This window comes from Durio zibethinus, chromosome 16, assembly GCF_047325235.1.
Source record: "Durio zibethinus cultivar Kanyao isolate XHJ-2024 chromosome 16, ASM4732523v1, whole genome shotgun sequence".
Lineage (NCBI taxonomy): Eukaryota > Viridiplantae > Streptophyta > Magnoliopsida > Malvales > Malvaceae > Durio > Durio zibethinus.
In genome coordinates this window covers 20,119,376-20,137,402 of record NC_143177.1, presented here as the reverse complement: position 1 = coordinate 20,137,402, position 18,027 = coordinate 20,119,376, and the positions used below count along the sequence as shown (strand labels likewise).

Here is an 18,027-nt window from a genome sequence, read left to right as displayed (position 1 = left end):
GGAGCCATGACAGATCATCCATGGGACATTTACAGGTCATTTCAGACCCTGGGAAATCAGAATATTTTATGTCATCCATGATATGCAGAGCATGAGAAACTGATTATCTAGTCAACCTCAAATTTCATTTGCTTGACATGAACATAGAAGGATATCAATCAGCTTGGCCCGTCTTCTATTTGGCTTTTTTGCTTAACAAAATTTTGCTAATATTGCCGTAAGACTTAAACAACCCCCTGGTGGGGTTATGGGTTTGAGTCTCCCTTTATGGATATTTAGGCAGAAAGAAAAGAAGATGGGAATTAGAGGCTAAGTCACCTGAACAAAAAGAAAATTCGAATTCAGATTTTAATTCAGTTTATTTATATAATTATATTTAAAAATTAAAATTTAATAAATTTAAAATTTAAATATGAACACATGCAACTCCTTTCTTTTATTCTGGTCTCTTTGTAAAAGAATAAACACTTTTTTTTTTTATAGTTTGTCGTAGAAAATAAAATAAATACTAATCTTTGTCAAGGCGTTATTAGAATAGTACCCAAAGTCTCAAACCATCTTAGCCCAAAGCTTTAAGCCTCGGATAGAAACAAAGACCAGGGCAGTTTGATGAGCAAGTGGGCTTCTGAGTTCTGGCCCAAAAAAAGATAGAAAGTTCCTCAGATTGGAGGTTGTAAAGGAGACTCTGTTCATAAGAGAGGGAAAACACTTCGTAGACTTTGGTTCAAAGTCCGAGAGATAAAGAAAGAACTGTACGGCGCGGTATCCTTACATTTGGTACAGAAGCCATTGATGATAACTTGTAAGGGAAACTCTGCCTTTGATACTCTGATATGCCTGTCTGTCACATTCTTCTTCCCGTGATATCTATCTCTCTCCGAACTTCCCCCTGAATTCCATATCTTAGCAAGTAGCCACAACAGGACAATTAACCCCTAGTGTCCTATTGGTAGTTCCAGTTCGCATGTGATCAAACTTTGTCCTCGCTCCAAAAGCAACCTTTTACATGTTCAAAACACAATATTCATAGTGGAGCTCTAGAGCATAATGTACCCAATCAACTTTTTGTTGATCCAAAACACACCTTTCACTTGTTCAAAACACAATCTTCATATAGAGGAATATGCATGCTTAGTACTAATTTTGTCTTTTAGTTTCAGTGGAGATATCTGTCATTTGTTGTTTTTTTCCTTACCTATACTCATAACTTGTCTAAGCAACCAAACAGACCATTAAGCAAATAGAAGTTTTACGGAAAAGGAACTTTGAAGGCATTTTTTTTCCTTTTTCTTATGCCGTATACGTTTGCATGAGTGCAAGATTGTAATTTCTTGAAGGAAGTAGTAATTATCATTTCAATGTTCATTACATTCTCTTGGTCTCTGGTTTTTACGAACTTCTTATAAAGTAGATTTTGCCCAAATTCCTTGATTCTTTATAAGGGTTGTAATTGCATCAAATGAGGGCAACAAAGCAGAGAGGGATTCAGAAATTAACCTATCACTTCCAGGAGATGGTTTTTTGAGCTAAAAGAGCTGTGCAGTTGCAGTGCCCTGGAGTAGTATCTAGTGCAGATGTCATGGCAATTGCTACTAGCTACTTGGTTAACCTGATAACATTAATTCTAATCAATTCTCATTTACGAAAATGATTAGGTGTCTGAATTATAATTAAAAAAAATATAAATCCTTATTTTTTTTAATTGTAATCAATCAATTCTTCTAACATTCATTTATATATAAATAATTTTTTATTTGGTTAAAAAATTAACTAAAATAAAATTTTATATGATATTAATAAAATAAATAAAAATTTGTCACCCGATACAATTGATATGCATGAAAATCAAATAACAAAATATATTTTTTTATTTTTTTTCTCTCAAAGATTCTCAAAAAATTCAATTGCCTACTGTTTAAAGATTAATTGATTAAATTTTGTCACGTGATTAATTTTTTTTTCATTAAAAATTTTAATTGAATCCAAATAAAAATTAAAAATTTGATTAAATAAAATAAATTATTAAGAGTTTAGATGTATTGAATTATAATTTAAAGATATTTTTGATCTTTTAACCATATGAATAATAATTTTATTTAAAGGCCAAGGAGGGGCTTAATTTTTGATTTTAAAAAATAGTTAATGGGCTTAGTAGCCGATTGAATTTTATCACATCACGATTAAATTTATCGTATTTTTAATTAAATCTAAATATCAATTTCAATGAAATTAAATTAATATAAATTTTTCATTAAAATTTTTTTTCAATCGTAACTATAATAACTTTTTTTCATCATAATTACAATAAATTTTATTATTATTTTTAATCTCATCATCTATCTAAATAAAACCTTGGTGTGGACGCGCTGAAGCCACTTGGTTGCAAAGGTGGGGGCATAAGATGGGAAGTGCTAAAGGGAAGAAGAGAAGGGCTGGTTTCCAGGGCTTCAAGAGTTGCTGGAAACCTTCCTCAGGCAAACCAAACAATTTCCCAGCGGATCTCACTCTTTAAGTCCAAGGGTTTATCAGTACTAGACATGGTGGCCTTATCAGGAGGTCACACCAAAGGCTTCTCGCTTTGCTGGGAGTTCATGCAAAGAATCTATAGCTACAACGGGACATTTGACATTGATACCCGATCACCATGAACCAAGATTACGCGCTAAGTCTCCAGGGTCCATGCCCTAGGAAATATCTCGATCCCACTGTCGTTGCACTTAATGATGTAACAACACCGTTTATCTTCGATAATGCTTATATATTATCGTAATCTTCAGAAGGGACTCGGCTTGTTAACCTCGGATGAAATGCTGGGTGTAGATCCATTAACCCGGTCTTACGTGAATATCATGGCCAGAATGTCAACTTAATTAGGATTATGAAGTACTACCTAAAGATTGAGATTCTCATATCAACTCCCCATTTATTCCTATCCTTTCGGAAAAATAGAAGCTTTCCCTGTCATGGCCTACCTCTTAAGTTCATTCAAGAGACAACCTAGTTGCTATCAACAGATTCAAACGCAGCTAGAAAAAAAAAAAAAATTACACGAGTATAGCTCCCCGTGATCAGCGTAGTTGGTAAGTGGGCATATTACTTACATTATTGAGGATCTGCAGGTATCAAAATCTTTGATCTCACTACATGAATGGGTTTGAGACGGTTGATCAAGTACTCGAAATTTGCAAGCCAAGTGATCATGCATGTTATGGGCACAAATTAGCAACGTGAAAAGATTTGACTTTCATATAATAGATATCCTTCCTAGCGTTAATGGGAATTGTCATTTTTTGTCACGAACAAGTTTTCCACAGTGTAGAAAGATGCTTGATATCTGATAATAATCCAGACAAAACAGGCAGAACTTATTCTTTAATCTTTATCAGAATATGTTTGTATCGAATTGGGAACGGAAAGGTGCCAGCGCTGCAATAAATGTGCACGATTGGAGCTGCACGAGGGCTAATCCTGAGGCTATATAAGCGAGTCCATTGTCTCCCGTACTCATCAAAATAGGCAAAGCAAGAGATAATATAGTAGTATAAACAAGGCGTTTCACATTCACTCTCCCTCAAAGGCTTCTCCAACATGCCATGCATGGGCTTCATGCTGCACGCAGTGCTTGGTGAAGCCTTGGGGAGAGTGAATGAGACTGTGTCTTGCCTGTTCTCAGTCAGATCAGAAAATCCTAATTCCTCAATCTCTCCATCATAGATGGTTCTCAAATCTCAGTTCATCGAACGACTTCAAGAAAGTAAATGATCAGAACGTTAAATTTCATGTTGTCCCTTTTTTTTTCAATACAGATAACTGTGGAGGTGCTTACTGTAGCATAAAGATTTGAACATATATGTGAAGTCGGTTTCAAAAACAAAATTTTGCTACACCTTCATTTCTTTGGCTTCCGTAGTCTTCTTGTTTTTGTGGTTGGATTGGATTGGAGGATAGTTTTTGGAACATGGTATTACAAATCAATGTTGCCCTTCTGTGTTTTTGGTGCTTGTAGCTAGCTGGATAAATTGTGAGTTATGCATATATACTTAACTTATTAAACTCAATACACTGTTAATGATTCTCATTTTGTTAGGTTAGGCCTGATTTGGATCCAATTGTAACTAGTTTTGATGCAATATTTGAACCATTTTTTAGATCCAATTTAATGAATAAAATTTTTAAAGATTTTAAATATTAAATAACATTAAAATATACATATAAATATATTTAAATATTTATTTATAAAAGTATTATTTATATAAATAATTTTAATAGTTTATTAATTTATTAAATATATATTATAAATTTTATTATATATAAATTTTAATATAATTCTTTAGTAATAATGAATTTTTTACTATACATCATCTTACATCAAAATTTTTATTTTCATTAGCAATAAATTTATTAAAAAATTAATTTTTTATATTCTAAAAAACTCTAATGTTAATGTTATAAAGAGGTTTCATGAGCTATATATTTTATTCAGGGGAAGAGATAGTGAAGATGAAAAAAAAAAAGGTTTAATGTTAAGATTGATAAGAGATGTTTTAATTAAAATTATTTTCATTTATTATCAAAGCATTACTAAATCTTTTTTTCATAATAACTTACTATTTCAATAAATTAATAAAATATTAAAATGTATTTTAAGAACATATTTGACAAATTTAGGGTAAAATTTAGAGTAAATTACAACCTTTATCACTAGACTTTCATGCACTTCCCACTTAGGTCATCCATCTTCAATTTGTATTAATTAAGTCATCGAACTTTCAAATTGTATCAAAAGTGGTCATTTACTCCATCACCATTATTAAAAAGGAGTAAAGAAATGCAGATATGGCATCCAAATCAGCATCATCGCGAGCTTCCTATGTCCAACTAATCAACACTTCCTCTCTTCCTCTTCTTTCTTTCTCAATCTCTCAAACCAGCACATCATTATCATCATTTCAATTCTGCCAGCATGCAATAGCGCCATCCGCCACCCTTTGCCACTGTCTACATCACATTCCTCAAACACATGCCACCAACATTCAAAAATCATGACCCAAAATCAATTTGGAAGCTCTTTAGAGATTTTTTTATTAAAAAAAATAATAAAAAAGGTTAATCGTTAAGGAGTTTGGGACAAGGAAAGAAAGGAGGGGAACGAGTCACAGCGGCTGGTAGTAGAGTGATGGCATCCACGAAAACTAGAGGAAGGGGGCTGGTAGAGAGTAGTCGAATGGTCAAAATCTCTTCATTTATTCTCCCCATTTTAGGTCTCTCTTCCATCCTCGCCGCCGGTGAAATATGATTTTAAGACATTTAGAATTTCAAAATTAAAATTTAAAACTATAGTTTTCTAATGTGGTTGCTGTGCAGCACAAATGAAAGGTCGTATGGAGGGATATTGCTAACAGATTCCAGTCGGTAGAAATAGCAATTGGTAATGAAGGGAGATGATTGAAGAAAGCAAAAGAACCTGAAAGCGTTGAGTAAATGATCACTTAATATAATTTAAAATTTTGATGACTTGATTGATAAAGTTGGATGAACCGAATGGGAAGTGCACGATAAGTGACAATGCTAACTTATTTAATTTTTGAGATTTATCATTATCTGGCACGTGGCAACAATTGATTTGGTTTGACCAAATCCTGAAAAATAAGAACAAAGTACCAGATGATTACCCTAAAACCCCAATGATTTGGCGTCGCTTCTTCTAGCACACTAACATCGCCGATTTGGAGAACAAATGCAGAACTTTCCAAAACCCTAGATCACTAACAGATGAACAAAAATTCCCAATCCAATTAAAAACTTCAAACCATAATCTTTTTACAATGATGAGAAGAAGACTCACTTCTATAATCTCAGTTTCCTCTCACTTCCTCAAGGCCAAACCCATCTCCAATCCACCACCACTCCAATTCCATCCCTTCCAATCCCTCCAATGCTCCAACCCCATTAACAAAAATGGGTCATTTTGGTTTCAGGGTGTTAGAGCTTATAGTCTTTTGAGCTTGAACGATCTGAGAGGCAATGTTCCCAGAAAACAGAAGACGAGGAAAGGGAGAGGGATTGGGTCTGGCAAAGGAAAGACTGCTGGGAGAGGACATAAAGGACAAAAGGCTAGAGGTGGTGGCAAGTTGGGATTTGAAGGAGGGCAAACCCCCATGCGAAGACGTTTGCCTAAACGCGGCTTTAAGAACCCTTTTAGCCTCACTTTTCAGGTACCGTTTTCTTGAATTTATTTAGATTTTGGAGGGAAATCATACTCTTCTTTTTTCCGTACATATTTGAGCTTTGATTGTAAGTTCTCTCTTTAAGAGAAAATGGAGATTATTGAATGTATGTGAATTTTATGTTTAATTAATCTTCCTTTTCCGATGACTTACGAATTATGTTTGCGTGGTATTCAACATATGCGATGGAAGCCAAAATTGTATGTAATTGTTGAAATTTCCTATTTGATTGATAACTAGTGAATTTGTAAGTGAAAATGCAAGGAAAATTAGAAATGCAAGTTCTTGCCTTCTTCTTTTCTCGGGGAAGGTGTTATAGCAGAAAACAAGGCACATTATCCTGGTTGTTCTTTTTCTAAACTATTTTTTTTCAGCTATAAAATCAAAATGAACTGTCTTGACCAGGATTTATATACTCTTTATCAATCTGCACCTCAGATTTAATTGCATGTTGACTTATGTTGCTGGTAGTTAGAAAAGGAAACAAAATGGTATTTTTGTAGGTTGCACTTTTCGAGTTTTGTTCTGTCATTGCTGCTGGATATTGGGATATTGGTTTTGATTTTCTTAAGATCATCTTAGGAGCTGATGTGTCATTAAGGATATTTTTTAATTTGATTTTTTTTAATCCTTGTGCAAGCTCATGTATTGAAGAGCTAGCATATTTGAAGTTGTAAAGGAAATTCTACTGTTATAATTGTTGCCATTTGATATCTCTGGTGTGGTATTAGGCAAGATGGAAATTTATTTGTTGATTGCCATTTGATATCCTGTGGATGATTATCGTAGATTTGAAGAAATTTGTCCATGGAGGTTTCTTTCTTGTTTAGATATTTTCACTCTGCATTTAAAAGGAATAAACAGGTTAGGATTTTCATTCCTTTATTTGTTGGTACTGAGAATTGATTCTTGCATCGATGTTCATGAAGATGAGAAGATGTGTATACTAATTTCATTACTTCTTCTTGGGTTAGAATATTCTTTCTAAATTTTTGGTTGTAGGCTTAGTTTTGGTTTTGTTTTATTTGAGCTATTTTTCTTCACTTGTTAAATTGCTTACGTATTCATTTTCTGGCAGCCAGTAGGATTGGGAAAGATTGCCAAACTTATAAATGCTGGGAAGATAGATTCTCATGAATTGATCACAATGAAGACTCTCAAGGTACAGTTAACTCTTATTCTGATATCCAAATTTAAATCACTTAAGGGCAATATTCACACTGATTATTGCTATTACATAGGATGCTGGGGCCATAGGGAAACAGATAGAGGATGGGGTACGGTTGATGGGTCGTGGTGCTGAACAGATCAATTGGCCAATTCATTTGGAGGTAAAATGGTTGTTTGAAAGTTTTCTTCTTTTTATACTACTGACTTGACTCTTATTTAGATAAGGGATCATTGTTGCTTCTTCTCTGTCCTCTTTCGATTTAACTTGAGTCAGTCTAGAATAAAAAAAGAAGCTTGCATCATCTAGTGTACTTGTTATTTCTGTTGTATGATGATTGAAACTTCATCTGGCATTATCTTTTTATAGATTTCAGATAGATTAACCACTTATAGCCTTCTAGGTGCTTACTGTTTTCCCAGTGCTACTTAAAAGATGTTCTGTGATATTGAATTGAGCTAACCGTTAGATTCTGAGTGTTGACTCAGTCATTATTCATTAGATTCTGAATGTTGATTCAGTCATTATTCATCTATTTCCTTTTCTGGATCCGACACAAAAAAAGTTGGTCTTACTGTTTGAAGTTTACAGGTGTCAAGGGTGACTGTTAGAGCAAAGGAAGCAGTTGAAGCTGCGGGTGGATCTGTGAGGAGAGTACATTATAACAAATTGGGTTTTAGAGCTCTGCTCAAGCCTGAGTGGTTTGAAAAGAAGGGCAGGTTGCTGCCAAAACCAGCTAGGCCTCCTCCCAAACTGAAGGATAAAGTTGACAGCATTGGCCGCCTTCCTGCTCCTACAAAACCTATCCCATTTTTCACGGAAGAGGAGCGAGCCTCCTCTCCTGTCTAGTAGACAGATGATCAGTTTGGTCGTTGAACTGCAAGATTTTGTATTCATAATGAGTTGTTATGCAAACAGATTTTGTTTACCAAGACTCATTGTGGTGCAAGTTTTGCCATGTTTTCAAAAAAATAATCAATATAAGCAAAATCTGTTTTCATGCCAATAAATAGTTGAACTTGTTCTTTGCTCTCGGTTTTATCCACGTCAATTCAGAAATTAAGTTGTTTTTTGCGCTTGGTTGAACTCTCTGTGGTTGAACAGCGAGAAAACACTAGTTCAGTTTCTTTGAAACGGCAAGATCATCTCCATGGTTGTAACAGTAAGTCATGCGATCCATGAATGTATTTCCCTTGTGAAAAATAATAACACCTTTCTTTATTATGTGATCCATGAATGACAGACGCTACAGATCTCAATCAGAATGAAAATTCTACTCTGGTAGAAGTTCCACGATTATTGCAGCATCCTAAGCTGAATGAAAAATTCTAACCTAGCAACATTACATCATAAACAGCATCACCATAAGAATGACACTTTCTCATTTGGTAACAAGAATGAGATGCCCAAGCTGATACTTTTGGAAACCATAAGTATGGTGTTTCCACGGTCACCCTATCCAAGTTAAATCTACAACATAAAGAAAATTAAGAGGCAGCAATATTAACAAAAGCTCACTCTAGTTAGCAGCTAGTCTTTTCAGTCACAAAAGTAAAAGCAAAACCTTACTAAAAAAATAAAAGGTTCATATTGGTCCAATTTCATTAGTAAGGTGAACCAACATTTTGGGTAAAGGATGTATAATAGTCACAGGCTTGAAACAACAATGCCTAGTCAAAAAGCTACTATGTCTAGCCTACTATCCTTGTTGTGGTCTTCTTATCCCTCCTACTCTCCTTTTTCTTTCTCTTTACTATCCGTTGTCTTGCTTAGAAGTTAGAACGCTTTTGTCAACCCCTCCCTGCCAAACTACCATCAGCACCGCCATCACAAGCAGAGGATTTGCATATTGGGGATAAGTAGCAGCACAACCAACACTTTCTCTTCATCCAAACAGGGGCTGCAGTGAATTTGCATGCTTTGATAACTTCAGGGTGTAGCACAAGTAAGAAAACCAAAGACCATTGCCAATTCCTGCCATCAAAGTGAGAGGCTTCCTGATTCCATTTAGTCACAGGCTTAGAGCTTTGGGACTAGGCATTTCAAGCAATAGGAATTTCAGGCTCGCCAAAATTCACAAACGCCTCTGCACGTGCCATGCGTACCATTGCAGCATTCCAAGACACAAGGTGGTTCATAAATTCGTTTACATATTTCCCCCTGTCATTCTGTTTGGAAGAGGACAACAATAATTTGAAGAATATATTTTGTAATGGACTAAAAAAGACATAGTAGAGTTACTACCATACCTTGTAATCCAAATAATAAGCATGCTGCAATGGCAAACAAATGAACTGTCAAAACCTTGTAGCATGTGAAAAAAATCAGTTAATCTCCCTCTCTTCCTAATAGGATTGTGCAAAAGGAAAAACAGAGAGAGAGAGAGAGAGAGGGAGAGACAAAGAGATTACCTCCCACATATCCAAATTGAGGATGGGCTGCACCAGAGAAGATGGTTAAATTAAGTTTAAGATGGACGTAAATAATTACAGATATGTATATGCAGTTATTGACATACAATGTCATCCCATGCAAGTGGATTGATTGAATTTGATGTTTTGACTACCGCAAGTTGTTTCTCATGCCTCTTCACTGAAACAATTAAATGAAAGAAATTAAGAAAAACATCATCTCCCAAACATATGCTTTCACTGTCAAGTAGAACCAAATTTGGCTAATGGATTAATTATCACTTTTCACAAAAATTAAAGACGCTCTTTTTAATGTAAGTGGTGGTAGTTCAACAACCATTGCTGCATTATACTGAATTTGAAAAAGAGAATGCAAGAGAAGCAAGGAGAGTAAAAGAACAAAGAGGGAAAGCATCACACATTTCCTCTCATGCAACAACAAGAAGAGCATGTGTATAAGTAGTATCTTGATAATAGAACTCCTACTAACAACATACAGGGCTAATGCAGGGTGAATGCGAGCTATGAAAATGACTAGCAGAGGAACAGTGGGAGGGTGAAATAGCATTTTCATTGTCATGTGAACTAGTCCTGCAACAATCAAACAGAAATTAACTTGAGAAAAGACTTACAAACAAGCCAAACCCAGCCAGAGCCAAATAGTGTAAGAGCTGCTTCTACAAACTTTTCTCGGAAGTTTGTGAAAGACCCAAAATCCTTTTCAATCTGCTGAAGTAAACCAAGTTTGGGCATGTTGCCACCTCCTGGTTGCATAGATTCCCAAAAGAAGTCATGGTTCCACACCTGCAAATCGTAAGCTCAAGTGACTGATCCTATATTAGAGATTTCAGACTTCAATGGACAAATAAATATTACTTTAACATGTTGAAAATGGTGGAAACCCACTCTAGGATCAATGGTTACGAAACTTGTTCATCAATGGATGAATAGAGACGCACGAATGATTTTAACCAGATAATACTGAATGAGAATCACATATCAAATACAACCAAACGATTTAAGAACAATTCAAGCTTTTATACCTCTGCTGCATTGTTAAATTCAGCTAGGGGGTTCCCATTGTTGTAAGTTGCTTTGACAAGTTCATCCATAGTGTAGCCATACAGTATATCACTTTTCCCAAGCTGTTTATTCAGATCTTCTACAAAGTCACGATGATGCACACCCCAATGTACCTCCAATGCCCTCTTACTCATATATGGTTCCAAAGCATCCTGCAAATAGGTAAGGAATGCAGATAAGTCCAGGAAAAGGAAGTACAGAAATGAAGAGTGGCCATTTCTTGAAGATTGCTATAGCACGACATTTTTTACCCATAAAAAACAGGAATAGATAGTTTATAATCTACAAAATTAGTGAAAAAATACTCATTAAAACATGAGGAAAAAAGTTCCATTCAACTTGAACAACAAAGAAGGAAAATATAAAAGTAAAGAAAAAGAAAAAGGAAAAAAAATACTCACAAGCTTATAAGGAGGCGTCTTTAGCCCATAGTAAGCAACAGTTCTAGAAACTTTTTGCGACCCATTAGACCTTCCTTTCTGTGGCTCACACTGAATACATCAGCAATATTCAAGCGTTCTCAAAACTCTTTCTTGTTTGAAGATTAACAAGACAAAAAGAGCACAAATAGCAGAATTTTGCTTCCAGAAAGAACAGGCAAAACACAGATATAATAAAGGATTGAAATTGACAACAATTTTAAGCTTTCTTGCACATTTTGGAGTAAACATATAAATATATAAAAGCAAAATTAGTATTGAAAAGAAAAGAAACGAACCAAGTAAGAGAGCTTAGGGCTTTTCAGAGGGAGAATGAAGTCAGTCACCAGGAGATGACGAGCCATTTCTTTGCTTCAGTTCCCTTATCTCTCTCTCTCCCTCTCTCTCTCTGCGCAAGGACTGGATACTAATCTTAGTAAACCTTTCTTTTCTGCAAGCCTCTAAAATTGAGGGCTGGATTGGGCCTTTGCCCATGAAAGAGCAGCCCAAACTGTCTAAGCCAACTAAGAATGATAATGATTTAAACCGAATTAGATTTAATTTAATTTTTTTTAATATTATATAATATTATAAAAATTTAAAATTTGATTTGAATTTAAATTATTTTTTGATTTGAATTTAAATTATTTTTATATATTATTTTAATATAAATTTTAATATATTTAATAAATTTTAATATAAAATTATTATTTTTATTTATTATAAAAATTTAAAATATATTTAAAACTTAAAAAAATATATATTTCAATGTATTTTTCTTTTATAAATTTTTACCTTTCAATCCAAAATCGGATTTAATATCTAAATTTAATTTAAATCAAATAAAAAAACTCCAATTCAAATCTAATCAAATATTATAATTTCAAATTAATTTTTGATTTTTCCCTTTTTTTTTTCTTAGCATGATGATACAAACAAATGCCAGGGTCTTGCAGAAGAAGAGTTGCAATTCTTGGGAATCTTTTCTTCTCAATAAAATAATTTTTTTTGAAAGATTTAAATATTTATTTATTTATTTATTTCAGTAATAAGCATTTATGAGCGACCAAATTCCATACATGTAGGGCGCGAGTAACAAGTGTCAGACAAAGACACGAAAAACCTCACAGACTCCATTTTTCGTTCTCTGCAAAAACCTCTCTTTTCAACTTTTTAAGACAAAAGAATAAATATTAAAGGCAAAAGGAAAAGTTTCTCTTTTTCGTTTTACCCTTCATTATACACACTCTTTCTGCAGCTGTGCATTTTAAGCGTTGGAAATTCAATCTAATTTGATTCGATGGCGACAAGGGCATCTGGGAAATTGCTTAGAGATTTCATGCGCCAAAGGGTAATTTCAACTTCCATTGGAGCTGCCAGACATTGGTCTTCCGCTGCTACTTCTGCTCCTAAAATCCCTCATTCTTCAAAAAAGGTAAGTTTTTTTTTCCACCTCCATGTATGAAAATTTATGTGTATATGGAAAAAGAGAGATGCTTGAAGCGTGTATGGGACTTTTATTTACTTTTCCTTATCCATTCAAATCTTTAGGTAATAAAAGTTTAGCTAAGCTAAGCGTAAATGTCTTAATAGGGAGTTGGGTATTTTGAAAGTTGTGATTGGGAGGGTTAACATGCCTTCTTTTGCTTGACCGCCTTAAGAGAAGAACGTTTGAGAACATCTTAAATTGTTTTTTTCTTGCATTGGAAATTGACTTCTTAATGATAAACTTGATTTTCTAGTTCCTGAATGGCTTAACCATTGAATTGCCATTCTTTTTTAACTTTCTAGTATGAGGCGTCATTCATGTTCATTTGGTTGTATGCATGAATTTTCTGTTCTGAGACATTATTTTCTGATTCCATAGTCTTTGGTTATATTTTCAATTCTAGGGGAGGTTATTGACTGGAGCCACTTAGGATTAATTATAGCAGGAGGGGCTTATGTTAGTACTGTTGATGAAGCAACTTTCTGGTACTTTTTTTGGACCTCCCGAGGACATCTCTTCTTCGTAACTTAAATTTTTTTTGTCATATTTTGTTTCATTTTGCAAATGAGGTGGATTTCCCCCTTTTCTGGATTCAAAGGATTATCTGCAATTCCTCTTGATCTTTCTTTTGTTGGATTTTGAAAATTGTGCAAATGGTTCCACTAACTTTAATAGGAAATTATATTGGAAAATGAATGAGTTGCTTCAATGGAACAGTTTCCTTTGCAAGTTAGATGACTAAAACAGCTGTAAAGAGTAGCATTATTTCGCCTTTGTATCACAGTAACCTGATCGATGGAGATTTTGTTAGCTTTCTTTATTTTCATCTCTCTATTTTTTCTTTTTGTCATTTTTTTAGTCTTAGTTGATAGCTATCATTGAAGAACACAAACTAAAACAACTTGACAATGAAATTTTAGTTGCCAATATGCCTTTATCTATGTTTTGATTCTAAGTTTATATAAAAAATTTAATGGATCCATTCACAGAAATACCAGAGTTTGAAATGAATCCTTATCTTGTATCTATTTGCCATCAACTTATACCATACAAAATTTTGGCACTGGTTGGCTATTCTCAGCGACTAAACTTGTAAACCCATTCTTTGCACTTTTGGATGCTGAGAAAGCTCATACACTAGCTGTTTCAGCTTGTGCTCGTGGCTGGGTTCCCAGGGAGAAGAGGCCTGATCCACCAATTTTGGGGTTAGAAGTGTGGGGAAGGAAGTTTTCAAACACTATAGGTCTTTCTGCTGGCTTTGATAAAAATGTAGAAGCTGTTGAAGGCTTACTTGTTATGGGGTTTGGGTTTGTGGAAGTTGGATCGGTAACCCCTCTTCCACAAGAGAGTAATACAAAGCCACACATCTTTAGATTACGACAAGAAGGTGAGACCTAATTCTTCCTTTCTACCATTTCTTTGAAATGTGAACTTACCTGTTTTGTGGCATGGGCATGAGTAAGGCAATGCTTTCTTGTGATTTTGCCAAAGAGATTTGATTGCTTGAACTCATGTTGCTTGGAGTTCAAGTTTTTCTATCTTATCTAACTTGATTTGTTGGTCGGTGCTATCATCAACTGCTGTGGGTTCAATAGTGAAGGAATTGTTGCTGTTGCAAAGTGATTGGGTACCCAGCATGGCAAGAGGAAGTTGGAGACTTTGAATTCTTTATCACCCTCGAGTGAGGAAGCTAAACATAGGGGCAAAGCTGGTCCTGGAATTCTAGGAGTCAATCTTCGAAAGAAAAGGACAAGTGAAGATGCTACTGCTGACCATGTACAAGGAGTTCACACATTATCCCAGTATGCTGATTACTTGGTAGTTCTATATTCTTTATTTGAGTTAATTCATTTCTTTCCATGGAGTACAAAATTTTCACACAATAAATGATAGAATCGATTATAGTATTTAAAATGGCTGCTTAGCATGATTTTCTTCCCTATAATTTGTTTTGCTTGCCTCTTTCTGGAGGGGGATAGCTGCATATTTTTTAAACTAGAAATATGATTTTGATATAAGTATAGCCGCAGGGGCTTTGTGATTTACACCCTCCTTTTTTTAATTTATATGTTATTACTTTGAGAAGTTTTCCTTGAGGTTTTCTTGAATTTGATTGTTTAGATGCCATCTCCGTTTCACAACTGTCTTAGGTTATTAATGTTTCATCACCAAACACTCCTGGATTGCGTATGCTTCAAGGAAGGAAACAGTTAAAGGATCTTGTTAAGAAGGTATAGATCTCTATTTGTGAACTTAATCTTTCTTCTTGTGATATATCAGAGCAGAACTTCACGCTTCTCAATTTTGCTTTGCTTTTTCATCTTTTCATCAAAGGTTCAAGCTGCTCATGATGAAATGCGATGGGGTGTGGAGGGTCCTCCTCCACTGCTTGTTAAAATTGCTCCAGACTTGTCTAAAGAAGACCTTGAGGATATAGCAGCCATATGCTCTACTTGCATTTGGATACTACTTCATTGCTTACCTTATGATGTTCTTATTATTTCTTTTCTTTGATTGTGGGTTGCTGTTGCCCTCTGCTTGGATGGATTGGTATTTTTCTTCCCATTGGAAATTTCCTATATTTCTTGTCCACGTTCTTATGTGATTAGAAGTTTCTGGCTCAATGGTGTATTTAAGTCATTTTTCTTACTCATATGGTTTTATAATTTGCATTGATATGACAGTTTTGTTCTCACTCACATTTTGCACTAATGAAACAATTTTGTATTCTAGCCCTTGCATTTATCTGTAAAGACAGTTGTATTTTCTTAAAGTAATATTTGGGTTTTTTTTTTTTTTTCTAGATGCAATAAAAGAACATCATGATGAAATTCATGGCAGTCTACATGTTAATCACAGTTTGTTTTAAGAAGCTGTTGATTTCATAGTATCGTTTTTGTTCACTTCATTCTTTCTATTACAAAATACAGAGCAAATAGTAACTTAAATTGCACATTAATTTTTATTTCTCTTGCTATTATGTGTTTTTCCCTGATTTTAACCTATTTCTGTTTTCCAGATCATATCAAATACAACCATTTCAACACCAGATCCTGTAAAGAAAAATCCACTCTCTGCAGAATCTGGTGGCTTAAGTGGGAAACCTCTCTTTAATTTTTCGACTAACATCTTAAAGGAGATGTATGTTCTAAAGGGTATGTTGTCTATTCTTATGAAAAATTTTGATCTAGTATTGAAGCTGTTGACTTTTCATGGTCATATCGTCTAATTCTAAATATGTTGTTCATTTACTGTCTTGATCTTGAAATTATCATATCTTCTATTTCTAAACATGTTTTGTATTAAGTGTGTCAAAATGGTCGTATCTTCTGCCTTTCTTTTTTAAAAACCCTACAACCACACTCCTCTCCTTTATTGCAGCCTAACATATAAAACATGAAGTAAAGCCAAAAAAGTGTTGGTAAACAAACATCAAGGTGGAAGTGTGTTGCCTCTTGAAAGTACAGAGATGGAAGTTTAATTTTATAAAACCTCAGGGTATTGTTTTATAATTTGGCCTATGTTACTTTTTGCATTATATAGTTGATGGTTCAAGTTGCATGGAGTCTTTTGAGCGGGAGATATGTATTGCTTGTCTTGGGGTATTGAGATGGATGTTGGCCTTGTTGCTGCTTGACCTGTAACTCAGTGCTGGTGTCTACTGTATTGGAACTGTATATAATTTCCCTATTTCACTATCTTATTGGATTTGGACATTTCAAGATGCTTCAAATATTTACTCTTGAGGTCATTATAATTTGTGATTATGTGGTTTGTCTTTGTCCTGGGGTATACTCTGTACTTGGATGTTAGGACGATGGAGCTGGCATGTTCACAGGTGTTTAAAGTTTGATGGCTTTCAACAGCAAGGTCTGCAGCTGGCCTTATTATTGGCTTTTAATGGTTTCTTGCTGTTTCTTAGATCTCTATATTTTGAAATCAAATTTGTAAAGCATTCAGATTTCAGTTACTTTACCTGGTCCTGATTTCTGTTTGAATATTTCTGTTTGAATTTTATTGCCGTATTGCTTGTAAAGTTCTTACAGTATGCATCTTATTTATAAAGCTGACCTGCATTTTTCTTTGCCAGGGAAAGATCCCTTTAATAGGCTGTGGTGGTTTTAGCAGGTAAAGTCAGGATACTTATTAATCATTACAATTGATCTTATCATCTAGATTATGTCACTGTCACCGTCTTCACCATCATCATTACTGTTATTGTTACCTTTATGTATATCTCCATCATTAATTTGAATTACTCATTCAATTCAGTGGTGAGGATGCATACAAAAAAATAATGGCTGGAGCAACTCTCATTCAGCTTTATACTGCATTTGCATATGGAGGCCCTGCCTCAATTCCCCAAATAAAGGTATTCTCCTTTAAATTTCCAAGTTCTATATTTATTTTCTTTCTGCTTCACATCGTAAAGGATGTTAAACATTATAAATTGTTGTTTGGATGACAAATCTGTCTTGCTTGACCACTTTGTTATTAGGATCTGTAACTTTTTCGTTTCATTGTGATATATCATAATCCCACAAATTTTTATGTCTTAATCCTAGTTCAGATCCCATCAGCGTAATTTTAAGAGAGAAGTTAAGGTAATTTCTTGTGTCTCTGATTTCGAATTCAACATATACACTCTTGGGATGTCTCTGATTCTAGGAATGCTGTTGTTAGATTGGGGTTGTCTTATTAAGTTTGTCGGTAGGTCTAGGGCCAATGCTTAACTGGATGGGTTATAGCTTTTGTTAAATATTTGGTTTCGCTTATCGTGATTGTGCTGTTTTTGGAGGCTGAACTTGCTGAGTGCTTAGAAAGGGATGGTTTCAAATCTATCCATGAGGCTGTTGGTGCTGACTGCAGATAGTGCCTGCCTTGCACCAAGAACTTCACCACGAAATAGCTGTATTTTAATCGTGTACTTGGCTGATTGCAGATAGGCTGTCGGTCAATTTTGCTTTGCTCTATTTTTTCTTCTCATTGTCTATAAATTGTATCCTTCCACCTTTCATGAGTTAGAGAGGATTTACATTTACAATATGAGAAAACAATTTTGACACAATGTAGTAGGAAAAAAAATAGAATGAATCTCTTGTGTACTTTCAGGGCATTAGGCAACGCATGCCCAATTCCAAGAAAACTTTGTTAGCAGATAAAGTGAATAATGAAATGAAAAACAAAAGGACTCTTGAAATATTCCTATATTTGCAGTTGTTTGGCCCTT

General features: G+C 34.5%; 2 protein-coding genes and 2 pseudogenes across 6 annotated transcripts; 3 read left to right on the top strand and 1 right to left on the bottom strand.

Moving 5' to 3' along the window:
• Positions 1 to 1,309: 1,309 nt before the first annotated feature.
• Positions 1,310 to 3,038, top strand: LOC111298332 (peroxidase 65 pseudogene; annotated as a pseudogene).
• Positions 3,039 to 5,683: 2,645 nt separating this feature from the next.
• On the top strand, positions 5,684 to 8,616 carry LOC111294478 (Ribosomal protein L18e/L15 superfamily protein). Its single transcript, XM_022887790.2, has 4 exons — positions 5,684 to 6,215; positions 7,306 to 7,389; positions 7,469 to 7,558; positions 7,987 to 8,616. The coding sequence occupies exons 1-4, from the start codon at positions 5,826 to 5,828 to the stop codon at positions 8,242 to 8,244; spliced, it is 822 nt and encodes a 273-aa protein (XP_022743525.1). The 5' UTR covers positions 5,684 to 5,825; the 3' UTR covers positions 8,245 to 8,616.
• Positions 8,617 to 8,898: 282 nt separating this feature from the next.
• Positions 8,899 to 11,781, bottom strand: FSD3 (Fe superoxide dismutase 3). 4 transcript variants are annotated; one of them, XM_022887816.2, is made up of 8 exons: positions 11,608 to 11,780; positions 11,291 to 11,380; positions 10,850 to 11,041; positions 10,439 to 10,610; positions 9,914 to 9,987; positions 9,807 to 9,833; positions 9,645 to 9,699; positions 8,899 to 9,563 (listed from the first exon to the last, which is right to left on the bottom strand). In XM_022887816.2, the coding sequence occupies exons 1-8, from the start codon at positions 11,671 to 11,673 to the stop codon at positions 9,559 to 9,561; spliced, it is 681 nt and encodes a 226-aa protein (XP_022743551.1). In that variant the 5' UTR covers positions 11,674 to 11,780; the 3' UTR covers positions 8,899 to 9,558. The 4 variants fall into 4 exon arrangements, with proteins under 4 accessions (XP_022743551.1, XP_022743537.1, XP_022743545.1 ...); XM_022887802.2 differs by having other exon boundaries at positions 9,645 to 9,668; positions 11,608 to 11,753; XM_022887810.2 differs by having other exon boundaries at positions 9,645 to 9,668; positions 11,291 to 11,368; positions 11,608 to 11,673.
• Positions 11,782 to 12,149: 368 nt separating this feature from the next.
• LOC111294467 (dihydroorotate dehydrogenase (quinone), mitochondrial-like) lies at positions 12,150 to 18,005 on the top strand (annotated as a pseudogene). The gene is made up of 11 exons (XR_016328658.1): positions 12,150 to 12,743; positions 13,201 to 13,282; positions 13,862 to 14,183; positions 14,361 to 14,615; positions 14,948 to 15,028; positions 15,132 to 15,238; positions 15,317 to 15,347; positions 15,817 to 15,942; positions 16,864 to 16,925; positions 17,070 to 17,169; positions 17,596 to 18,005. The product of XR_016328658.1 is annotated as a dihydroorotate dehydrogenase (quinone), mitochondrial-like (transcript).
• Positions 18,006 to 18,027: the final 22 nt, after the last annotated feature.

Excerpts from the sequence above, each read along its gene's own strand:
- LOC111294478 (XM_022887790.2), top strand. The coding sequence starts at position 5,826 with ATGATGAGAAGAAGACTCACTTCTATAATCTCAGTTTCCTCTCACTTC. Across the intron at positions 7,390-7,468 it reads TCACAATGAAGACTCTCAAG|GATGCTGGGGCCATAGGGAA; the intron begins GTACAGTTAACT and ends GCTATTACATAG. Across the intron at positions 7,559-7,986 it reads ATTGGCCAATTCATTTGGAG|GTGTCAAGGGTGACTGTTAG; the intron begins GTAAAATGGTTG and ends TGAAGTTTACAG.
- FSD3 (XM_022887802.2), bottom strand. The coding sequence starts at position 11,673 with ATGGCTCGTCATCTCCTGGTGACTGACTTCATTCTCCCTCTGAAAAGC. Across the intron at positions 10,611-10,849 it reads AATTTAACAATGCAGCAGAG|GTGTGGAACCATGACTTCTT; the intron begins GTATAAAAGCTT and ends TACGATTTGCAG. Across the intron at positions 9,988-10,438 it reads TGGCTGGGTTTGGCTTGTTT|TGAAGAGGCATGAGAAACAA; the intron begins GTAAGTCTTTTC and ends TAATTGTTTCAG.